The sequence below is a fragment of the Pteropus medius genome, unplaced genomic scaffold, assembly GCF_902729225.1.
Source record: "Pteropus medius unplaced genomic scaffold, Ma_sr-lr_union100, whole genome shotgun sequence".
Taxonomy (NCBI): domain Eukaryota; kingdom Metazoa; phylum Chordata; class Mammalia; order Chiroptera; family Pteropodidae; genus Pteropus; species Pteropus medius.
In genome coordinates this window covers 9,690,107-9,710,197 of record NW_024347788.1, presented here as the reverse complement: position 1 = coordinate 9,710,197, position 20,091 = coordinate 9,690,107, and the positions used below count along the sequence as shown (strand labels likewise).

Genomic DNA, 20,091 nt, shown 5'->3' with positions numbered 1-20,091 from the left:
GAAGAATATAAGGACAAAATGATTTGTGAAGTGCAATTTTCTTTAAAATAACCTGTGAGGTACAAAGGGCAGTGGCTGGTGTCCCGCTGGAACAATGACCATATATTGATAATCTGAAGCTGAATGATAGGTACATGAACGTTCACTATGTTTCTCTACTTCTGAATATGCTTAAAATTTTTCCACAATGTACAGTTAAAAATGAAAGGGGGGGGAGGCTGGGAAAGTTTATTTTCCTTTCCTGGTGGGGCTTTATTTATCATGAAAAGCTCTATAAATAACTCTACTAATATATGAGAAATCAGCCACGTTTTATTTTTATATCGCCTTTTTCTTCTTTTACTACATATGAATCTTTAAGCTGAAAATTAAAGAATTAAATCAAGCTTGAATTAAAGTGGGTGAGGTAGAAGCAGAGAAGACATATCTTTCTAAATGTAAGAATTCTGTCAAGTAGTAAAATGTTTAAAACACCATATTTATTGCTCTAAGATTTGTCTTCAGTCAGGACTTGTATAGAATAAGAAAAAAAATGTGCTTTTATGATCGTGGTAGACACCTAAAATTGTTTTAAAGGAGTAATCTGGTAACAGCTACTGAAAAAAAATTAGGGTTCTTAAGAGTAGATATTTTTAAAAAATAGTAGGAAGATAAAAGCTCAAGAACAGTCTCCTGTAAGTGCATGAGGCAGGGGTGTTGGGGGAGGGGCAGGGCAGGAGAACTACAAGCCAAGGACTGCGGGGAGGAGGACAGGCTCAGGTCACTCCTCCTGGCCCCCTCAAAAAAGCCACTGATGGTTGTCCCCCCTTATCCGCAGTCTCGCTTTCTGTGGTTTCAGTCACTCAGTCAGCTGCAATCTGAAAATATTAAATGAAAAATTCCGGAAGTGCACCTCAAGCCAACCTGTGCGGTCCCAACCTGCGCAGTCCCTCCCGGGACGTGGAGCGCCCCTTTGTGCAGCGCTGCGCACGCCCCCGCCCGCTGCTCATTCCGTAGCCCTCTAAGGAGTCAGATCGACCGTCACGGTACCACAGTGTTTGCGTTCAAGGCACCCTTGCTTTATTTAATAATGGCCCCAAAGCCATTCATGTAACCTTTTTATGGTATATTGTTAGAATTCGTCTATTTGACTATGAGTTATTGTTGTTAATCCCTTACGGTGCCTAATTTATAAATCAAACTCTCCCCTAGGTATGCGTGTGGAGGAAAAAACATAGTACACACGGGCTCAGTACCACCTGCGGTTTCGGGCATCCCCTGGGGGTCTTGGAGCGTGTCCCCTGCGGGTAAGGGAGGGCTGCTGTATTTTATAACTGTACTATCATGAGCAGTAGACAAACCAAACTGCCTGTCCACTAAAAATAGTAGCTTCTCTTATATTAGCCCAGGATTTCTCGCCCTTGCCATTTTGGGCTTTGCTGTGAGGGGCTGCCCCATGCACAGCAGGATGCTTAGTGGCACCCCTGACTGTCAGATGCCCGTAACATGCACCCGATTATGACAATTGAAAATGTCCCCAGGTGTCGCCAAAGTTGCCCTCAGGTGGAACTACTACCCTAGGTAACACATACATACATAAACATACATTTAGAAGATAGCAGGTTAAAACATAATCTGCAGGCAAAGAAGATCAGGCAGATTATTTTTGTTTCTGTTGGGCAAATCCAATAGGGAATTTATGAAGAAACAGGTTTATAACAAGTGAAGCTATTATGTCACAGTGATATATATATATGGCCTTATAGAGACTTAGGAGATATAGTTCAGCAGGGCAATATGGGGTACAAATAGATGAATAAAATAAAATTATATCTTTTTATAAAAGGAACTTGCTCTTAATCACTGACAGTACATTAAAAATGTGCCATAATGTCGGTGTGGGGGGAAAATCTACCATGAATCCCTTAAACTGGGTGATGGGTATACAGGGTTCATTATATTTTTCTACTATGGGGTATGTTTGAAATGTTCAAATATAAAAAGTTCATTTGTTTTTCCATTCTATTTTTCTCTGTTTTTAGTGCTATTACTTATGAAACTGACTGTGCATCCACACTCTGAAAACCACTAGTATTAAGATTCAGGGGACAGGCTTACAAACTGCATGATGATGGTCAAATTATATCCCATGTGAACCCCATTTCTCTCATCAGCAGGATACAATCACAATGGTGCCTACATCACAGGCTTGTTGCATGAAATAAATGAAACGATTCATGTAAAGTGCTCACCACAGTGAGCAAAATAAGTGCTCGATCAGTTACCTATTTGTTAGTTATGGCTGCGTAATGGTAAGATGTAAACATTGTAAATTTATATGCCTGAATAAAAAGTTTCTTTTAATTCTTCCAAACGAAACTGTTAGAAGCATATAAAATGATGAGGCACTTTGTATCATAGCCAATTAATCTAGAACATAGTTCAGGCTTCAAATTCACGTTGGTACCTTTCCTATTCTGTCGTGATGCAGCTTCTCATCGCGTCGCTAACCTCTGTCAGCACTGGGTACCCTAAAAGTGCGACCAGAGAGGCTGTGGGAGAAGGGGCTGTTACTTTTTATTCACATGAAAACCTTCCGTACTCTGCATGTGTTTTAAAATTAAGAATATGTATTGCTTTTTAAAGTGATAAACCAACTGTAAAGTCTCAGCTTCTTTTTTCTGTAGGTAATTACTAGATCAGTACTGTCACCATATCAACAGAATACGGTTTCAAGCAACAAAAATATAAAGCCCACAAAGTAACACGGCTTCTATTTCTATAATGAAAGGCTATGTGGCAGAGAAAGAAAAACCAGTTACATGGCATTTTCTCCATTTTAAATTTTGATACAAGTATAATACATTCATGACCAAAGAACCACAGAAGAGACCACGCCTGTGTGCAACAAAAATTGAGTTTTTTCTCAAAAGCAATAAAGTTCTTTGAAAAAGCCAAAACTATATGTTTTTAAAAACTGAAATATTTTAAAATTAAAATTTTTTATAACTTCATTTTAATACCTCAAGTAAATAACTTACACTGTAAACTCAGTTTTACTAAGCTATGTTTGGTTTATAAAGAAGCCAGGTTCTTCCAGAGATCTTAAGTATGAATAAACCAAAACAAAGAACCAAGTTTATAACCTGGAAGCTATAGAAAATCAAAAGAAAAAAAAGAAATGCATTTGCTTGGCCTGGCATTCCCTCCAGGCATGACAGAAACTTCCTAAATTCTTTTCCACTGCTTTACAAACCAGGAAACGGGCAGGTCTGAGAATAAAAACCGAGCATCGCAGAGCACCATGGAATAGGCAAACACAACATACAATAAAGATAAAAACTTGAGGATGCTTTCTGCCATTCTCCATAAAAACCATAAACAAGAATGTACAAGAAACAGAGGTCCAAAATAAAGGTATTTATTTAATAGAAACTACAACCAAACTTCAGTAAATTTTAGGCAATAATATTTATGTGGAATTCATGAGTACTGGAACTGGAAGTTTAGGTAACATTACTAAATTCACAGCAATGACTAAAACTGAAGACAAAAACAAATGTGCCAATATTCCTTGCATAAATTCTAGGTCAATTCTTCTGAGGAAAAATGCTATAAATATCACCCAATTCATACATTGTGCAATCGTCACAATACAGATTTAGAAGAGACTGCATTACCAAAATAAAAAACTCACGGTGCCAAGACGAAACAATTCAAACGTCCTCTTTCAACGCTATACCCGTCACTGATCAATCAGTGTTTCTCACCAGAAACCATGCAACCGACTGAATTAAGTTTCTCAATAATTGCTTTTGATCACATAATTTATGTTAAAATTCAGGAAATTTAAAAAAATGCACGAAAGAAACAGAAGAAACCAACAACAAAAACGGGGCCTGTCAAGTTATATGCTATACTAAAAAAATCTCTATTCAATACAAGCACTGAACTCCCACAACTGCTAGGAATCTGGAAGACACTGCTTAAACCATCTCTAAAAACATCGTTGGTTTTCTCCAGTTACGTTGTAACGATTTTGTTGGGGGCAACTGCAGACTCGTCACAGTGAGTCACAATACTACACACCAACTCCAGGACAATGGTCACCTCCAGAAAGGGAGGGGGGGAGGAGGGCCAGAAAAAAAAAAAATGGAAAGGGAATGTCAACTGTATCTACAGTGTTTTATTTCCTTAAAAAAAAATCAAATATGGCAAATGTCAATTATAAAATACAGCTGCTGGCCACAAGTTACGCCATTCTCTACACTTCTATAGGCCTGGAGTATTTCATTACAAAAAAGTGAAAAGTCATACGTTTAAAGAAATTTAACTTGTTATTCCAAACTTTGATATCATCCTTACATTCCAGCTGTCGCTCCTCCTCAGCCTCACCTCCCACTGATGAAAGCCACTGCACTCCCCAGCCGCGTACTCACGCGCGCGGACCTGGACGTGAACGTGTGTAAACACGCCCCTACTCCTCCCAGCCCCGAACACGAAACATGCCCTGCTATTAGGCTTAATCAGCAGACATGGCTCAGGCGGTTGGCAGTAAAACTCAGAATGAACCTCTGTCGTCGGCCACAATTGCTGGGGGCAGTTCAGGACATGAATGAACCGCTCAAGTCACACACGCTCGTTTCCGTTTGCTTGTCCTCGCACGCGTCAGGCCAGACACTGGGAGGGTCCACAGCGCAGGGACGTGGCTGTTACTGAGCGAACACAACCAGCAGGGTCGCTACTTTGTCCACGGGGCCTCTGCACGGCGTTTGCCCGCAGGGCTGGCCACTGTCACACAGATGGCTGCCACGTGGAGTGCAGGGAGGCGACGGACAACCCGGACTTCCCAAAGAACTCGCCGGAGCCCGGTCAGCAGGCGCTTACTCAGGCAGCCCTAGCAGCATTTCTGTTACCTATTTAAAAAGAGCTTGTTTAAAAACTGTCTTTCTAAATATGAGCAACTACGATGGGACTAGTCACATGTTCTCTCAGAGCTTTTGTTCTCTCTTCTACATAATGGAAGGTTCATTTAAAACTGATTCTCTCTTGGGATTGTGGGGACAGTTAATAGAACAGGATGTGTGAAGGCAGGTAACACGCCAACATGTAAGTGTAATAAATAGACGCTTAAAGGAAATAGCTTAACAGAGGCTCAAATCCAGTCAAAAAATACGTACTAGACTCTTAACAGAACCAACCACAGGCACCGGGACAAGCATGCGGTCCACTGCTCCGGACGCTGCTGCCCTAAGACGTACCCGACGGAGGCGTCTCCTTTGGGCACAGCTCAAAAGCACTCGACACATCGCAAGAGAACGCAAAATGGAGCCTGCAGCTTTCCTCAGCAGAGCCCACTGCGCTGGCATTCCTCAGAGGACGGTCTCGGAGGAGGGCTCAGGATCGCCTGGGTGTCATAATGTCAAAACCATTTTCATTAGCATTCTCAACTGCCCTTGTCGTCGTTCACTTCCACTGATGGTGCAAAAGCAACGGCTGGTGAGACTTCTGGGGCCAGCGCAAATCAAGGGGCCCCCAACTGTACTGTGCATTCTTTTCCAACTCCCACTTATGATTTTAAAAAGTCAGTTTCACCCAAGAATGCTCCTGATGAACAGTAAAAGTTATGTTTTATTCAATTTTGACCCTCGATACACACCCTTTAATATTCGATGACACCAAATGGGAAGTACACATAAAGCAAGTCTCTGAATACCAACAAAGGCCGCCTGTGTCAGAGAAAAGTATTTGTGATTGTGGGAGGTGGGAGCTGAAGGAGCTTCTTTTTCAGGAAGATAATTTTTAATTGAAAGAATAATTGACAAACTATGGTTATGCAGACCCAGGTATCTGAAAGACATTTTCTCAAAAATGAATGGAACAAGCCCATCTTATCAAAGAAAACTGACAGAATTTGTCACCATTAATAAGATTCAATCTTTGAAGTCAAAATTAGAAGTTTGAAAAACTTGTACCTACCACCATAAGCTTGACAGCTCTCCACTAAAGACTTTCTGATTCAATCAGCGGTGTTAATGAATTCAAAATGTTTCTATTGTACAAAGAAATGTGTCAGCACATGGAAGAACTGCATACCTCAGCGAACCGACAGTCCTCAGATGAGAGACGCATGATGTTACAAAAGCGTCTAGTGAGAGACCCACTCAAAGCACAAGATAAAACCAGTGGGTTTCAATGTAACAGAGCATGAAAGATAAAAGTTTGCTGATAGGACTTCAGACGCTATACTGCGACTCATCTAAGATACCACTTGTAGAGTTTTGGTGGAGAATCAAAAGAATATCAACAATTATCTGAAAATGCTATAAAGTGCTCCTCCCTTTTTTAACTATGTACTTGCAAAGGTGAAATTTTCTTCAGACCCTTCGACCGAAGTAACATTGCTGTAGACTGAATGCAGAAGCAGATATCAGAATCCAGCTTGTCTTTCAAGCAAGACATTCATGAGATTTGCAAAATGCCACTCTTCCCACTAATTTTTTTGAAAAACAGGGTTTTTAATTTTTTTCATAAAAATATGTTATTTGTTAACTGTCACATATAAATGGACTCTGAGTCCAAAAAGTATGGGAGCTACTGTACTAAAGCGATATAAAATAATTACAATTATGATAGATAAGGCTAAGTAAAATCTCAGAGTCCCATTGCACAGCAACTACTGGTATGCACATGGTGATAATTTAGGCAACAGAGTGTAATTCATGTTTAAAAGCAATAAGAAAAAAACTCAGTGGAAGAAAACAGCTATAGTTTGAATGCTAACGAGCATGCATACATACACAGAAAGCTTGCTTCGAACCTCTGAAAACGAATTACCTTACACCCCATTCTCAACAAACGGGGACATGCACCAAGCTGATGTTTCCGTAAGCACACAAAAATTCAAGTTCAAAACGGAAACATCACTTTATGTACGCTTCATTTACCACACCTGCAGGACAGCACTGTACAGGGCAGATTACAACTTCCACAGCGTCAGCTGTTTTCAAAATGACCGGAAATTCCACATCCTCAAAGAACATTCCCATAGATACACGTTTTTCTTCAAATACAAACACATTCTAAGACATATTTGTATTGGTATATGTTACCAAATTCGAGCTTGCAAGTAAATAAGGTAGGCCACCACAGATAAATTCTCACATACTTCCGATGATCTGAGCTGCTATGTTATCTGGGGAACATGTCTCATTATAATGTGTACAACGGTTAACCAAGTGTCACAGCGCACGGTGCTAAACTAGTCTGATTAGCAAGAGAAAGGAAAGGGATCATCTGTGCCAAAAAATATACATAATGAGCAAGAAATAAAGTGGAGAACAAAGGAATTTCATATTCAATTTTCAACCTCAACTGTCTTAAGAAAAAGACTATTAACTTGGAAGGAAGAAAACCCATCCTTTGATCATCGACAAGTCACCTCACTTAAAAACCACTCTAAAAAATACCTTCAGAGTACCAGTAATCCTTAGGAGAAAATAAAGTGTTTCAACGCATGTTGGCTAAGGGGCCCATCCACGCTGCGCTCAGTCCTGTACTAGACACTGTGGAGATAAGCATGAGACACGGCCCCCCGTCCGCAAGGCTTAAATAAGGGACAAAACGAGTGATGTGACCTCAGCACCTCACCGGCCCACATGGAGGAAGACTCGACAAAGGCCAGCGCAGTGAAGGGAAGGATGGCTGTGGCTGTGCAAGGTAAACGAATCTCTGGCCGAGGGAAATCAAGGGAAAAAGCAGAGGCGGGTGTCAGAGGCCCCCGTGAAAGACAAGGGGTTCCAGCAGCGGGGCCAGAGGAGGGCGCAGAGGACGGGAGCTTCAGTGGGTTAAGTGGACTAAAGAAATGCGCAAGTGTGACTTCCGCTGCAGAAGCGACCGGATGAGACAAGTGACTGACCCTGAGAGTAAGAGGAGGCTGAGAATCGTCATGGCCAAGAGAACAGACGTACCCGATGAAGGATCACAGACAGGGATACGGACAGATGGAGAACAAAGGGGTGAAGACATGAGTCTGATTTCCTATCTTCTGGGTTTCAGGGGATAAAAAATCCCAGCGCATTGTCTGTTAAGTCAACGAAAGATGGGACCGGACATCAGATGAGAGACTAGGCTTCCGTCGTTGCTATCGCCCTGGCCCACGTTTCTACCTTCTCGGCCCTGGATTACCGCAATAGCCTCCGGCTTCCACCCTCACCCCCAGTGTCTCTGCTCAACCTGCCAGCCAGAGCGAGTCTTTAAAATGCAAATCAGATCAAATGATTATTCTGTTCCGAAACTCTCCAGTGGCTCCCCATTTCCCTCAGAGTCAAATCCAACTCTCTATCATGGTTTATAAGTCCCTTCGCGATCGCCACCACCAGCCCCTTCCTCTCCGGCCTGAGAGCCCACTCTTCTTCCCCCTCGCCCATCTGTCTGACCCGCAATGACCTCCTTGCTACTCCCAGAACACACAGGGCTTGCTACCAACTTCGGGCATGTGTCCCTCAGCCTTAAAATTTCTAGTTGGCTAACTCCACGTGGCTACCTCCTCTGAAGGAGTTTAAGACTCTGTTCGAATTCCCTCTTCTCAATGGGCCCATGCTGACCACACTATTTAAAATTGCTAGCCCCACCCTCAACCTAGTACTCCGGATCCCACTGCCTGCTTTTCTCCCCGGAGACCCTTACGAAGATGTAAGCATCATGAAGGCTGAGATTTTGCTCACTAACGTATCCCGAGTCTAAGCAGAAGAGGGTCTGCAAAAAGTAAGGAAAAATATTACTTTGCTGAATGAACGAACTGCTGTGGAAGGGTGAGAGACAATAAAAGCTCAGAGCAACAGGTCGCCGTGTTTCTATCAGCTCTGGCCCTGCCCATTTTCTCCAATATTTTCTAACTCAGTAATGGTCTCATCATTCACCCAGATGCCCAAGCCAAGAAAGCACGAAACGCATTGAAGGCTTCCCTCTCTCCCGACTCCCCCGACTCCCCCGCAGTCAATGCATCGCCCAACGCTGGCCGGACGCCCTCTACCGTCTCTACAACAGGCTCCCTTTCCACTCCAGTTCAAACCTTTTCATCTCTAAACTGGACTATGAAATCCACGACAGAGCTGTCTTCCTGAGAGCTATTTAGATAGAGATGAAAGCGTGTGACGGCGGGAGAAAGCGAAGAGAAGAGAATAGGATACTTGAAGGCGAAGAGAGTGAACTGCGTCTTCCCTTTCCTTCCTCCTACTCACACGCGCTCATTCAGATACTTCCAGGCCCAGCTCGAATGCCATCCCACCGCCGAAGCCTCTCCCGGGCCCTTCAGACAAAGGGCACGCTTACTTGTTCCCTCTTTGTACGCAACTGCATTAGAGCACTTTCTCTAGCGACTGTGTTTTCACATATCAGTTGCCTAACTGAACAGGAGCCCAGTCTTATTCCAGCACCGGGCCTGGCATTAAAAATGTCTGTTGAATGAACAATAACTTTCAGTCTAGAACTGGCAATTCAAAGACGAAAACCTAAGTACGAACAAAGCGGTGGGGGTACAAAGGACAAAAGAGAAGTTACCAGTTGCCAGCAAACGGTAGATTAAAATACTAAACTGAAGACCCAAGATGGGGAAATAAGGGCCGAACACATTTCCACCTAGATAAGGATGTAGAAATAATGGTACTAGCTGATACAATCCCCATAAAAATATTTAATAAGAGAAATAGATTATTTAGAATTTCAAAGAAATCAGAAGGGCTAAGCCAAAACATCCCTTAAAAATAAAACGTGTTCTCTCAGAAAGAAATACTAAAGACATCAATTACATTCATAAAATGCTCATGAAAATCAAATTGTTTTAATGAAGGAGAAAACATAAAACACATCATCAGTCCCTTCTAATCCTATCTCCCCAAAGACAAACATGTAGAATTAGATCATTAAAAAAAATGAAGAGGCTAAAAAAAGCCATTTTTTATAAGCAGGTACAGTTGTATGCTTGAGGGAAAACAAAAACATTCCAGATAATGCCTGCCTCATGTATGTGTCAATGTAAAATAAAAGCTTACTCAATGTGAAATGGCTCAGTTATACTTTGTCAGGTTCATGACCAACCAAGGTAACACTAGAGTAGTGGCTCTGAAGCTTTTTTGGGTCACAGACCCCTCTGAGACACCGATGAGAGCTATGGGCTTGTCCTACAGGAAAAACATGCAGGTATACATATACATCTAGCATCTTAATTATGTCCTGGCAGTCACAGAGCCGTGGAGCCCAGCTGTAGAACTGATGCCTTAATGACCAGAAATAGCAAATGATGTAAGGCCCCTCAGGAAAGAAAAGAAATAAAGACAATTCTAGAGCTTTTTTGTCAGTCATCCAGTCAATCAAAAAACACTGAACATAAAAATCTCTATGAGCTGAATTCTATCAAGTGACATACAACCAGATACAGCTAAAATGCATGCACATGCCTTAAACGTGAAATCTAAAGTGTTTAAAAATAAGATCCAATATTAATAATAGTAATAACAATTATTGAGCATTTACTATATAATGAGTGTTGTTCTAAATGTTTTAAATATATTCATACTTATACATAAATATAAACAATTTTATCCTCATTTCACAAATCAGGAAATTAAAGCACAGAAAGGTACAAAGAGAGTCAATAAACAGTGATACAAAACAAGAATGATTAATAAGAAGCAAAAACGTCCCTTAGAGCGTACACCACCTGACAGCAACGTAGACCTGTACTTGTATTATCGCAGTTCTACGAGGCAGAACATACTGTCCAAACTCCAGAAGAAGGATGACAATCTCGATACTTTTCCACATTCCTGCCAAATAATCCTTATCATACCATATTCGCTTTGGAAGACACTGCAACCAGAAACGTGAACACAAAATGTTCAGAAAGAGCACGACGCTACTAAAGGATTCACAAGATTAAAAATGTAAGATTAACTTAGAGGATGACAAACCTTAGCTTTCTAAATGACCGTCTTTTGTACAAGTACAAGCAATAAACCATGCTTTGGAAAAACCAGCAACATAAGATGTAAAAAATCTGAAACAGGGTCCGTTTTTCTACAGAGAAAGTTCAAGCTGCCCCACCTCAAACTTTCTTCAAGGCTCTGCCTCCTTTCTACCACCTTGGTTCCATGCCTCTTCCACTCCAGGACAACCACAAAAGTAGAGAAAACCTCACAGGTTCAACAGGGCTCTGTTGAACTAAATTCCATCAACCGCAAGGCAAATTTCCAGTCCCCTGGATGCACCCCTGCCGTGCCCACACGACGCACACGACACATGTCTGCTAAGCGCTGAGCCTCCCCCAGGACAAAGTGCGTATGCTTAATATTCTACCTCCCATGCTACCGCACTACAGATTATGACAGCATTAGAATAACGCGACAAAACACATCTTTTACCTTAAAGCACATGACGGTAAAATTGTAATGTACCTTTTTTTAGATTCTACATCCAGGGGGAAAAAAAGAAAAAAAGACTAATTTTTTTAGTTCAGTTTATGCAGCTATTGGTAATTCAAGACACCACAAAAAAATTTATCTGAGCAAATTCTTTTTTAAACAATGACATGCTTAACATAGTATAATTTTTACACCTTTCTTTGTAATGTCTACTGGAGACACGACAAAAATCATGAAATCTTTTCTTTTATGGCAACAATAAACCTCCTGAATTATATATGAGAAATTAACTCCCCTAAAATAAGGTGGCCTGCTGCTTTAACAGCCACATTCTAAATTCAGTGAACTTAAAACCAAGAAACAATGAAAATAAAATGTATTCATATATGTATGCCGCAAAAAAAGTTCCCTCCGTATTTAAACCACAAACTGAAACACTTGCTCCTGATTTACTGAACTGTTAAAATATCTCAGAGCAAACACACAAAACTGAAAAACTATATTTTACACAGAGCTTCTTGGAAGTCGATACCCATTAAAAGAAGTTCACCTCTACAGGAAACAGGCCCTCTTAGTATAGAAAGCATATGAGAGCAAAAACTCAGACTAACCTATTCCCTAATATTAAGTGGTATTTTTAAAAACACAACTTATCTGAATATCGATTTCCCAAAACAGAAAAGGATGACCTTATCCTGGCAAAACTCAGAACACTGTTTCTTCAACATCCTCGAAGGCAGTTCGAGGCACCACACTTTTCCATCTGCTTTGTTCTATTTCTTCATGCCCAAATGGAAATTAAACACTTCAAGTAACAGCTAAAAAATGTCATCGACCAGAGTGAAGCACTGAGAGCAGAGAAGCAGCTTGAAAGGAGTAACAGAAGGAGACGGCACAATGGGTAGAGCAGCCTTGGTAGTGACCTTAGAGTGTGTGCAGAGACAGAAAATCTGTACAACAGGTACGGGAAGCACACTGAAAAACTCTACGCTCACTTACCCGACGCGCTCTCGGTAAACACTGTTAACGTCTGTCCTCCAACACTCTGCAAGACAAACGGATGTTCTCTGGGAGCACTGACTGAAGCCGGCTTTCCGCCAATGTCATGAATATTTGCAAGATCCTCATTCAAAGTAAATGACACCTAAAAGACACATTTATGCAGAGCTTATTACAATAGACTTTTGTATTCAAACTATCTGTACAGAAATTCTGATTATAAATCATCTTTTTAAAATGCGAATCTTTTCATTTTATTAAGCATTTTTCAAAACTTTATCCAAAACTCTTTAATACTTATTCATAAAAAAGAGAATCTATTCCTAAGTGTCAGAATAATGGGGCTAATCTACCATTATAAACACAAAGAGCTTTCGCATGTTTTCTCTGATGTGTGGCTGAAGAAATTCTGTTTCCAAAATAGGAATACAAATTTTCCCCGTAAGGTTTTTGAGGTTAAGAGACCACATCTTGTCATACTCATAGGCTTTAATGTATATGTATATATGTGTGTGTGTATGTATATGTATGTATCTCCTAGCAAAGTGCCTGGCACATAGAAGGAAAACAGTATTTGCTGAATAAGTGAATCTTTTAAGAGTATTAAGAAAACAACTACTTGATGGGGGGAAAGTGAGCTACTTAGAAAGCTTAAACAGAGGACATATTTCTTTTTTTAGGTCTTAATGACTACTGTATGAGTACGAGGTGCTGTTTTATTTCTGAATAGTTAAATAAATACAACTAAGGATATAAGGATAACTCAATCTTGAGGTTTGGAATAAAAAGACATAGGCTTTCTTCCAAAACGATTTTCACCATATACCTGATCTCTTCAAAAGGACAACAGATTTTACCTCAAAGAAACTTATAAAATACTGACCTTCCGACCAAGTAGGAAAATTACGAAGTATTTATTAAATATCTCTCTACTGTGTGATAGGTACTGCAAATTATGTCCTGGACTTAATGGGTCAAAATCTAAAGCCCTCGCCAATCCAAATAGAATGCCTCTGCCACACTGAAATAATGTCAACATATTACTGAAGTAATTCGAAGTGCTGAGGGAGGGGATATTTGAGGTCAAAGTAGAAAATGCTAAGAATAAACACTTAGAAAGGAGTCCATTCATTCACACGAGAGTGACATTTACACTATTATTTGTTCTTGACCATCGGCTCCTAGCTTGATGTAGAGTTTTCTGGAATATAAACACCACTCCTCTCCTTACTGTTACTAATTCACGGTAAAAAAATCTCATGTTTTAAATAAAATGTAAATAGAAATAATCTTACCTCAGTCCTTCCTTGATTCCTAAAAAAGAGAAAAAGAAAAATTTTTATTTATTTAGATTTCAGGTTTTTTCAAATTTACGCTGATAATTAAAACAAATAACACTATTGCATATTTACATGAAATATTACATTTACAGAGGTTAACATGTACCCTGGGCTCTCTTCAACTATCCTATTTGTAACATTCTAGGAAAAACAAAAGTCCCGTTAACCCCATATGAGTATTTTAAGTGTGTGTCACTTAACACTATTACAATCTGTCAAAATATTATTATTGCATAATATTTTACCCAAATAATGATCTTTTGCAAATCTTATCTTTATTTCTGAGCATTTTTATCACTCAGCAGCATGTGAATACATATTTAATATCAGTATATAGTATTTCAGCAAATTGTACTATTTGCCTAGCTGAAGATAAGCAAATTTTCTCCACTATAAAAACAACATGTGTCCACATATAAACATACAGGCAAGTTAAAAGAAGTTTTAACAGCCATATTTCCACTGTTAACATTTTGGCACAGTAGAAATCCTTCCAGACTATTTTCTATATATTTGCATTATATGTTTTTAAATGTCATTTTTTTCACAAAGATGGAATCGATGTACACTTTATATAATAGCCTAATTTAAAACATGTATTAAGTACCTACTATAAGCAAAGTACTGAGTGTAAGGTACCTGTCCCCAGACAGCAGAAGCTACACCCGTAACTATAGAACGAAATAAATTTTAATGTTTAATAAGAGAGCCACGATATGCCAGGGTCATTTCTTCCATTTTAAGAGTTAAAGAATGGCTCTGAGCTTTTCTGGAAGGGCACTAGGACTTCAGTAGGCTGAGGCGGGACTGTAGCATCAGAAGTAAATAGCCGAACACAGCCATGCGAGAGTCAGATCGTGAAGATGCAACCAGACTAGGAGGGATAGTACGAAGTAAGGGACAGCGGGATGCGACCTATGACGCAGAGCTGGGGCTAGACGTGGACGGGCCTCACGATCTCCGCACAGAGCACGGACGTCGTTCTTTGGGCAATGGGGAGCCCCAAGTACAAAGACTTGCTCCAAGAAAATATACGTGGAATGGGTACGAAGACCAGGTAGGAAACGACGGTCTCATCACGCCGGGCTGAGTTCTGGCCGGCCTCCACGCAGTGGTTCTGGCATTAAGTGTCCACCATACACCCACTAGGCACTGTGCCCACGGTGCAATCTAGTAGGACCTTTAATTGTCCTCAAGAAGGTTCCAGTTGAATTAAAAAGAGCCAATCTATGAACAACTATAAGCAGAATAATAACTATGACAGAAGTACAACACGCTACCATGGAAATGCAGAAAAGAAAGCTAGGAAAAGATGGACTGAGTGAGGACTGACGTTGACAAGACGGGTGCATTCCGGGCTAAGAGAATAATCCAACTAAACACCAGCAACAAGAAATTACCCAGAGCATTCTTTCTAATATCAATGAGCGGTCGACTGGAGTCAAGTGGTAACGAGCCTCTCAGGCCAGACTAAGCAGTCCAGGATCTTAAACAGATCTGTTTACTGCAGGACTTCTCAGAGCCTTTAATAAATTAAAATGCAATGTCAATCTTTCTGTTGGGCGAAGTACCTAGAACAGAAGTGAAGAACTTTTAAGGTTTCACATAAAGATATGAATTGGCAGCTTCTCTTATCAGGGTTTGGAAGGTTTGGCAACAACGTGCCCCCAATTCAGCATGAAGAGGCACTGAATTAGCGACCTTTAAGACAGAGGCACTGCGGGCGGAGCAAAGGCAGAGATGCAGAAGGGACATGGCAGAGCGCAGGAAGTGCGTGTACGCTGCCGGAGCTGACAGGAGATGTCTGGAAGGCAGCAGCAAGAGAAGAGGATGGGTCGAAGGCCACGCTGACACTTCAGGTGTGGTGACCAGAAAGTCACCCGGATGCAATTAGGAAACACTTGAGGGGAGGATGACTTCATTTTCATGTTTACATATAAAATTATAACGGCATCTTAGCTGGAATAATAAGAGATTGGTGAACTCTGGATGAGTTAATTTTCTAGAATAAAAAAATCTATGGCAACTTAAAACTTATTTTAAAAGGATCACATATTCTTTGGTCAGGGTGTGTGAATGAAGCACACGTGACCTTTGATTGTCCTACAATGCAACTGAGATATCCCCTTTCCACGATGACCTGCGGCTACAGTTAGATACACCGACTACTAAAATGCTGTCGTGTCTTCAGAAGTGACTGAAGCAAGCCGCTGGCCCGTCCTTCACGGGCCGCTTCACAATGCTTCCAGCTTCTCCTTCGTCACTCAGAGCCCATTTCTCAGAACCCACAGCCAGTCTTTGGACTCCAGTCTTGTTCCTCTTGCCTTTTTTTTTTAATTAATCATTTGTCTTTTCCTTTCCTTACACTTTTTAACTACTTAGATTTGACACCACAGGGCTGGACTCTTCACTCAGCCCTGACAGCCAATAAAGCAACTCTTTTTCCCGGGAAAACTAACTACCAATCCCAAGCCGACAACTGCGCTCCAGGACGTTCCGTTTTGTTTTGAGTTACTATTTCTACACCCTATTCTCGGACGATTATGCTCAAAACCCAAAGTGAGGCCAAGCAAGGTAAGGCGCCTGCAGAGCGGGCAGAGTTGGGTGGTCACAGCACAAGTGTGGTGGAGAGCAGTGCCTGGGGTGCCGGGGGCAGCCCGAGACAAGGTGTCAGAGCCCACTGGGGCAAGGGTGACATCTCCAGAAAAGAATGGCTCAACAAGAAGTGTGTCCGGAGCTGGCAGGGAGAGGGCATGCTCTCCGGAGGACGACCGGAAGCAGGCTGCTGGAGCCTTGGGGAGGGCAGCCTCGGACGGGCTGAGGACAGTGCCCTTGGGGAGAACAGCAAAGGTAGCAGCCTGACGAGGGGTGCTGGAGCCCAAGGGAGGTCGGGGGAAGGGTAGTCTGAACAATAAGAACAGAGGCTTGAACAAAGAGAGGGAACGTATTAAAGGTAACGGAATCAGGTTTCCCACTTTCTGCATGCCCTGTGGCGTCGGACTAGAACTGGATACTGGTGTAACGTCACAATTTTCAGTATATGCAAATACAGAAATGCAGATGCAAAGGCGTGTGTACACATATACTCCCTAGCGCTGCCCACTGACAGGCCTGGGAAAGGCAATGAGCACACGTAGCATCCAGTCTTAGTTCCTGGAAGGAACCAGGGCTCCTTAGAGAAATGAATGACTCCAGGACTCAGACAGAAATGTACAGATGAACCTAAAACATCTTGCTATGACAAAAAGCGCTCAAAGAATGGTTAGGACATGTCAAAAGGCCACAGGACTTACACTACTGAACTGTACACTTAAAAAGGGTGAAGATGCTAAATTTTGTGTGTGTTTTACCACAACAAAGAAAAAAACGGGCTTAGGAGCCAGCTAGAAGCAGCTTCCACTGGCTAAATTTTAGACAACTTGAACATCAGAATAAATGATGATGGTAACAAATTGTGTCCCATTGAATAAAACTGGAATCCATGAGTTTATACTAACACAGACAAATGAATAAAGGGGAAAATCTGATGAGAAATGGAATGTTTACATAGCCACAAAGTAGCACACCACAGAATACTTAATAGTTACAAAGGAGAAAAGAGTGTGTTTACGGAGACAAGGTTTAGAAGACACTCCTTAATCAAGTGACCAAAGTTACCACTACCAAGAGTGGGACACGATGAAAGCACACACACCTTGCTAGAAGAATACAGAAAGAACCCAGCTTCGCCTTTGTGACATTACTGCCAAAGATGCATAACCCGAATCTAATCAAAACATCAGACAAACCCAATTCTTATAAAATAACTACCTGTAAACACCAAGAGCGTTGACATGTATATGGTCAACAAGTCAAGGAAAGACTTCCAAATGTTCTAGCTCTAAGGAAACTAAAGAAACCTGACGATAGACTGCAACACGAGATTGTGGGCTGGCTCCTTTTCCTATAAAACATCCTGGCGACAACTGAGAAACCCTGAACGAAGTCTAAGGGCTACGTTGTAGGACTATTTGATGTTGATCTACTGATGTGGAGGGGTGTGCTGAGATCATGTAGGAGAGTGTCCTTACTTGCAGTAAAAAAGTTCTTTATATTGTTTTTCCAACTTTTCTGTAGCTTGAGATTATTTTAAAAGTATTAAATAATTTTAAAATATGCTCTATTTAATCTCTTACTAAAGAATTTAAGAATGCTATGAATTTTTCTCTGTAACAATGCTGAAACGAATATCCTTGTGTATCAATCTCTGCATTGCTAATCTGTCTCTTTCATAAGTTCCTAGAAATTGCTGGGTCAAAATGATCTTTCATTATTAATACGTCTAGCCTTCCCACTATCCCAGCTCTCCTCTGCTGGATCGGTCTGGCTTTCTAGAAGGAGCGCACACAGACTGAACATAACTTGCACTGTGAGCTAACTGGCAGAGAAAACAGTGCCATTTTCATTCTACGTTGTTCTGAACAGCAACTGTACGTGTGTGTGTGTATGTTTGTGCTGTGTATACACATACGTATGTGTACATATACACACGTAGGTTGTCAGAATGCCCTTCAAAAAGGCTGTACCAATTTAAACCGCTATCAACAGTTTAAGTGTTCTAAACTTAGTCACTTTTAGAACAAAAAAAATTATATCTCATTGATTTTTTGTTTGCATATTTTTTATTATTAGTGGGCCCCCATATAACATTGAATATTAAATGTGTTTAAAGAGAAAGCTAGAAATTAACTCTTTGAGATAAAGCCACATTAGTATAAACTGACGATTGTCAGTAAAATACAACATATATCAACCATTTCGAAAAGCGATGTTTTCTGGGGCAGGATAGTGATGTAGAAAGAAGATTCATTTTAAAATTAAACAAGCTAGGGCAAAAGTATAGGCTAACTAAAATGCGGTACATGTGAGATGTCCAGGTATAAACTAATCCGAGTACAGTGGGTTAGGAACAGCATGTAAACTGCTTGACAAAAAATGGCCCAAAAGTTACCAACTGTTAAGAAAAGGCTATTACTCTCACCTTACCCATGACTGGACTCCCCTTTGTCCAGGTGTTGAGAGAACCACATCTGGGGAGAGCTGCACTCCCAGCTGCACGCCCCCGCCCTCATCTCCCCCAAGTCCACGCTGCTGGGGCCACCACCACCCCGCTGGGACCACCTGGCTCTGGGCGCCTTCCCCGCAGGGGCCCTGGGGACAGGCAGGCAGCTGCCCACCGCGACGGGCACGACACGGGAGGCCCTGTGCGGGAGCCCCGCCTGGGCTGCGCAGCGTGTGGGCCGCAGCCGCAACCGTGGGTGACACTTCCCGACCAAGTGCTTTACAGGCACTGACCACGAGGCAGAAATGCCGAAACAGAGGGCACCAAGCACTGGTCACGCGGCCCCCACGTGACAAGGCCAGGATAAAGCCAAGCCCAGCGACCCCTAAGCACATACTCACGCCCAGCACACCACAGCGCCTTTTCAAAGCCTTTGTTGTTTTCCTTTTTTACCCACATGTACTTCTTTTTAACTACACGGATAGCCTGTGAACTGGTAATGTGCCTCTAAGAACAACTGATTATGCACGTTCTAGTCAAAAGTACCTGAAAGCATTTCACCTGGTCTGCCTGGGCCTCTCCTAACAGCCATGGTACCTGCAAACGTTCCTTGTAGGACACTGTCCTTGGTTTTCTCATTATTCTGGTCTTACTCCGCTGAATGGAAGTTATTTATTTGCCCACGTCTCTAAATGCAGTACTGAGAACTGAGCATAATGTGTGCACTGTAAGCTAACTGGCAAAGAAAAGGGTGGGGCTGTCATCCGACTTCACGTTCTAAACAACAAACAAACATCTATTAATGGAGCTCTTTGTTTTCAGCTACATGAGCTTGATGACCCATATTTAGCTTGAAATGAACTAAATCCTGATAACCTAGGCATGTGCACTGCTAAGCCATTCCTCGCTCCTCCTACACTTGTCCAGTAGGGATTTTAGTGATTCGTAAGAGGAATGGAAATTAAATTGGTAACATAAACAAGACAGCCAGCACACCTACTGCAGAACAAGCTGTTTTCTGGCATTTACATAGCAATCTTACGGTACTAGTTACTATAAACCTGTTCTCATCACCAGAAGGATATAGATCTTCTGGAAGACAAGACTGATTATGTATCGTGTTAGGCAGAAAACCTGCTAGATTTTTTATCTACATATAAAACTGCATGTGCATAAACACACACCCACACACACTGCTCCTTATTTGCCTCTTATATTGACATAGAAACCCCTCTTCAATCATAAGATTCTCTTTTAAGAAATTCTGATGGTTTATTTTTTCCTCAACTGCCATTTGAGGAAACTGATTTGA

General features: G+C 41.5%; 1 protein-coding gene across 1 annotated transcript in view; it reads right to left on the bottom strand.

The window, feature by feature from the left end:
- The window catches only part of GTF2F2 (general transcription factor IIF subunit 2), a 112,858-nt gene that overhangs the window by 77,952 nt on the left and 14,815 nt on the right, over positions 1-20,091 (bottom strand). The window contains exons 3-4 of the mRNA XM_039877246.1: positions 13,694-13,712; positions 12,399-12,543 (exon numbers count right to left, since the gene is read on the bottom strand). Of these exons, the coding sequence (XP_039733180.1) occupies positions 12,399-12,543; positions 13,694-13,712 (164 nt within the window). The remainder of the gene's footprint in view (positions 1-12,398; positions 12,544-13,693; positions 13,713-20,091) is intronic.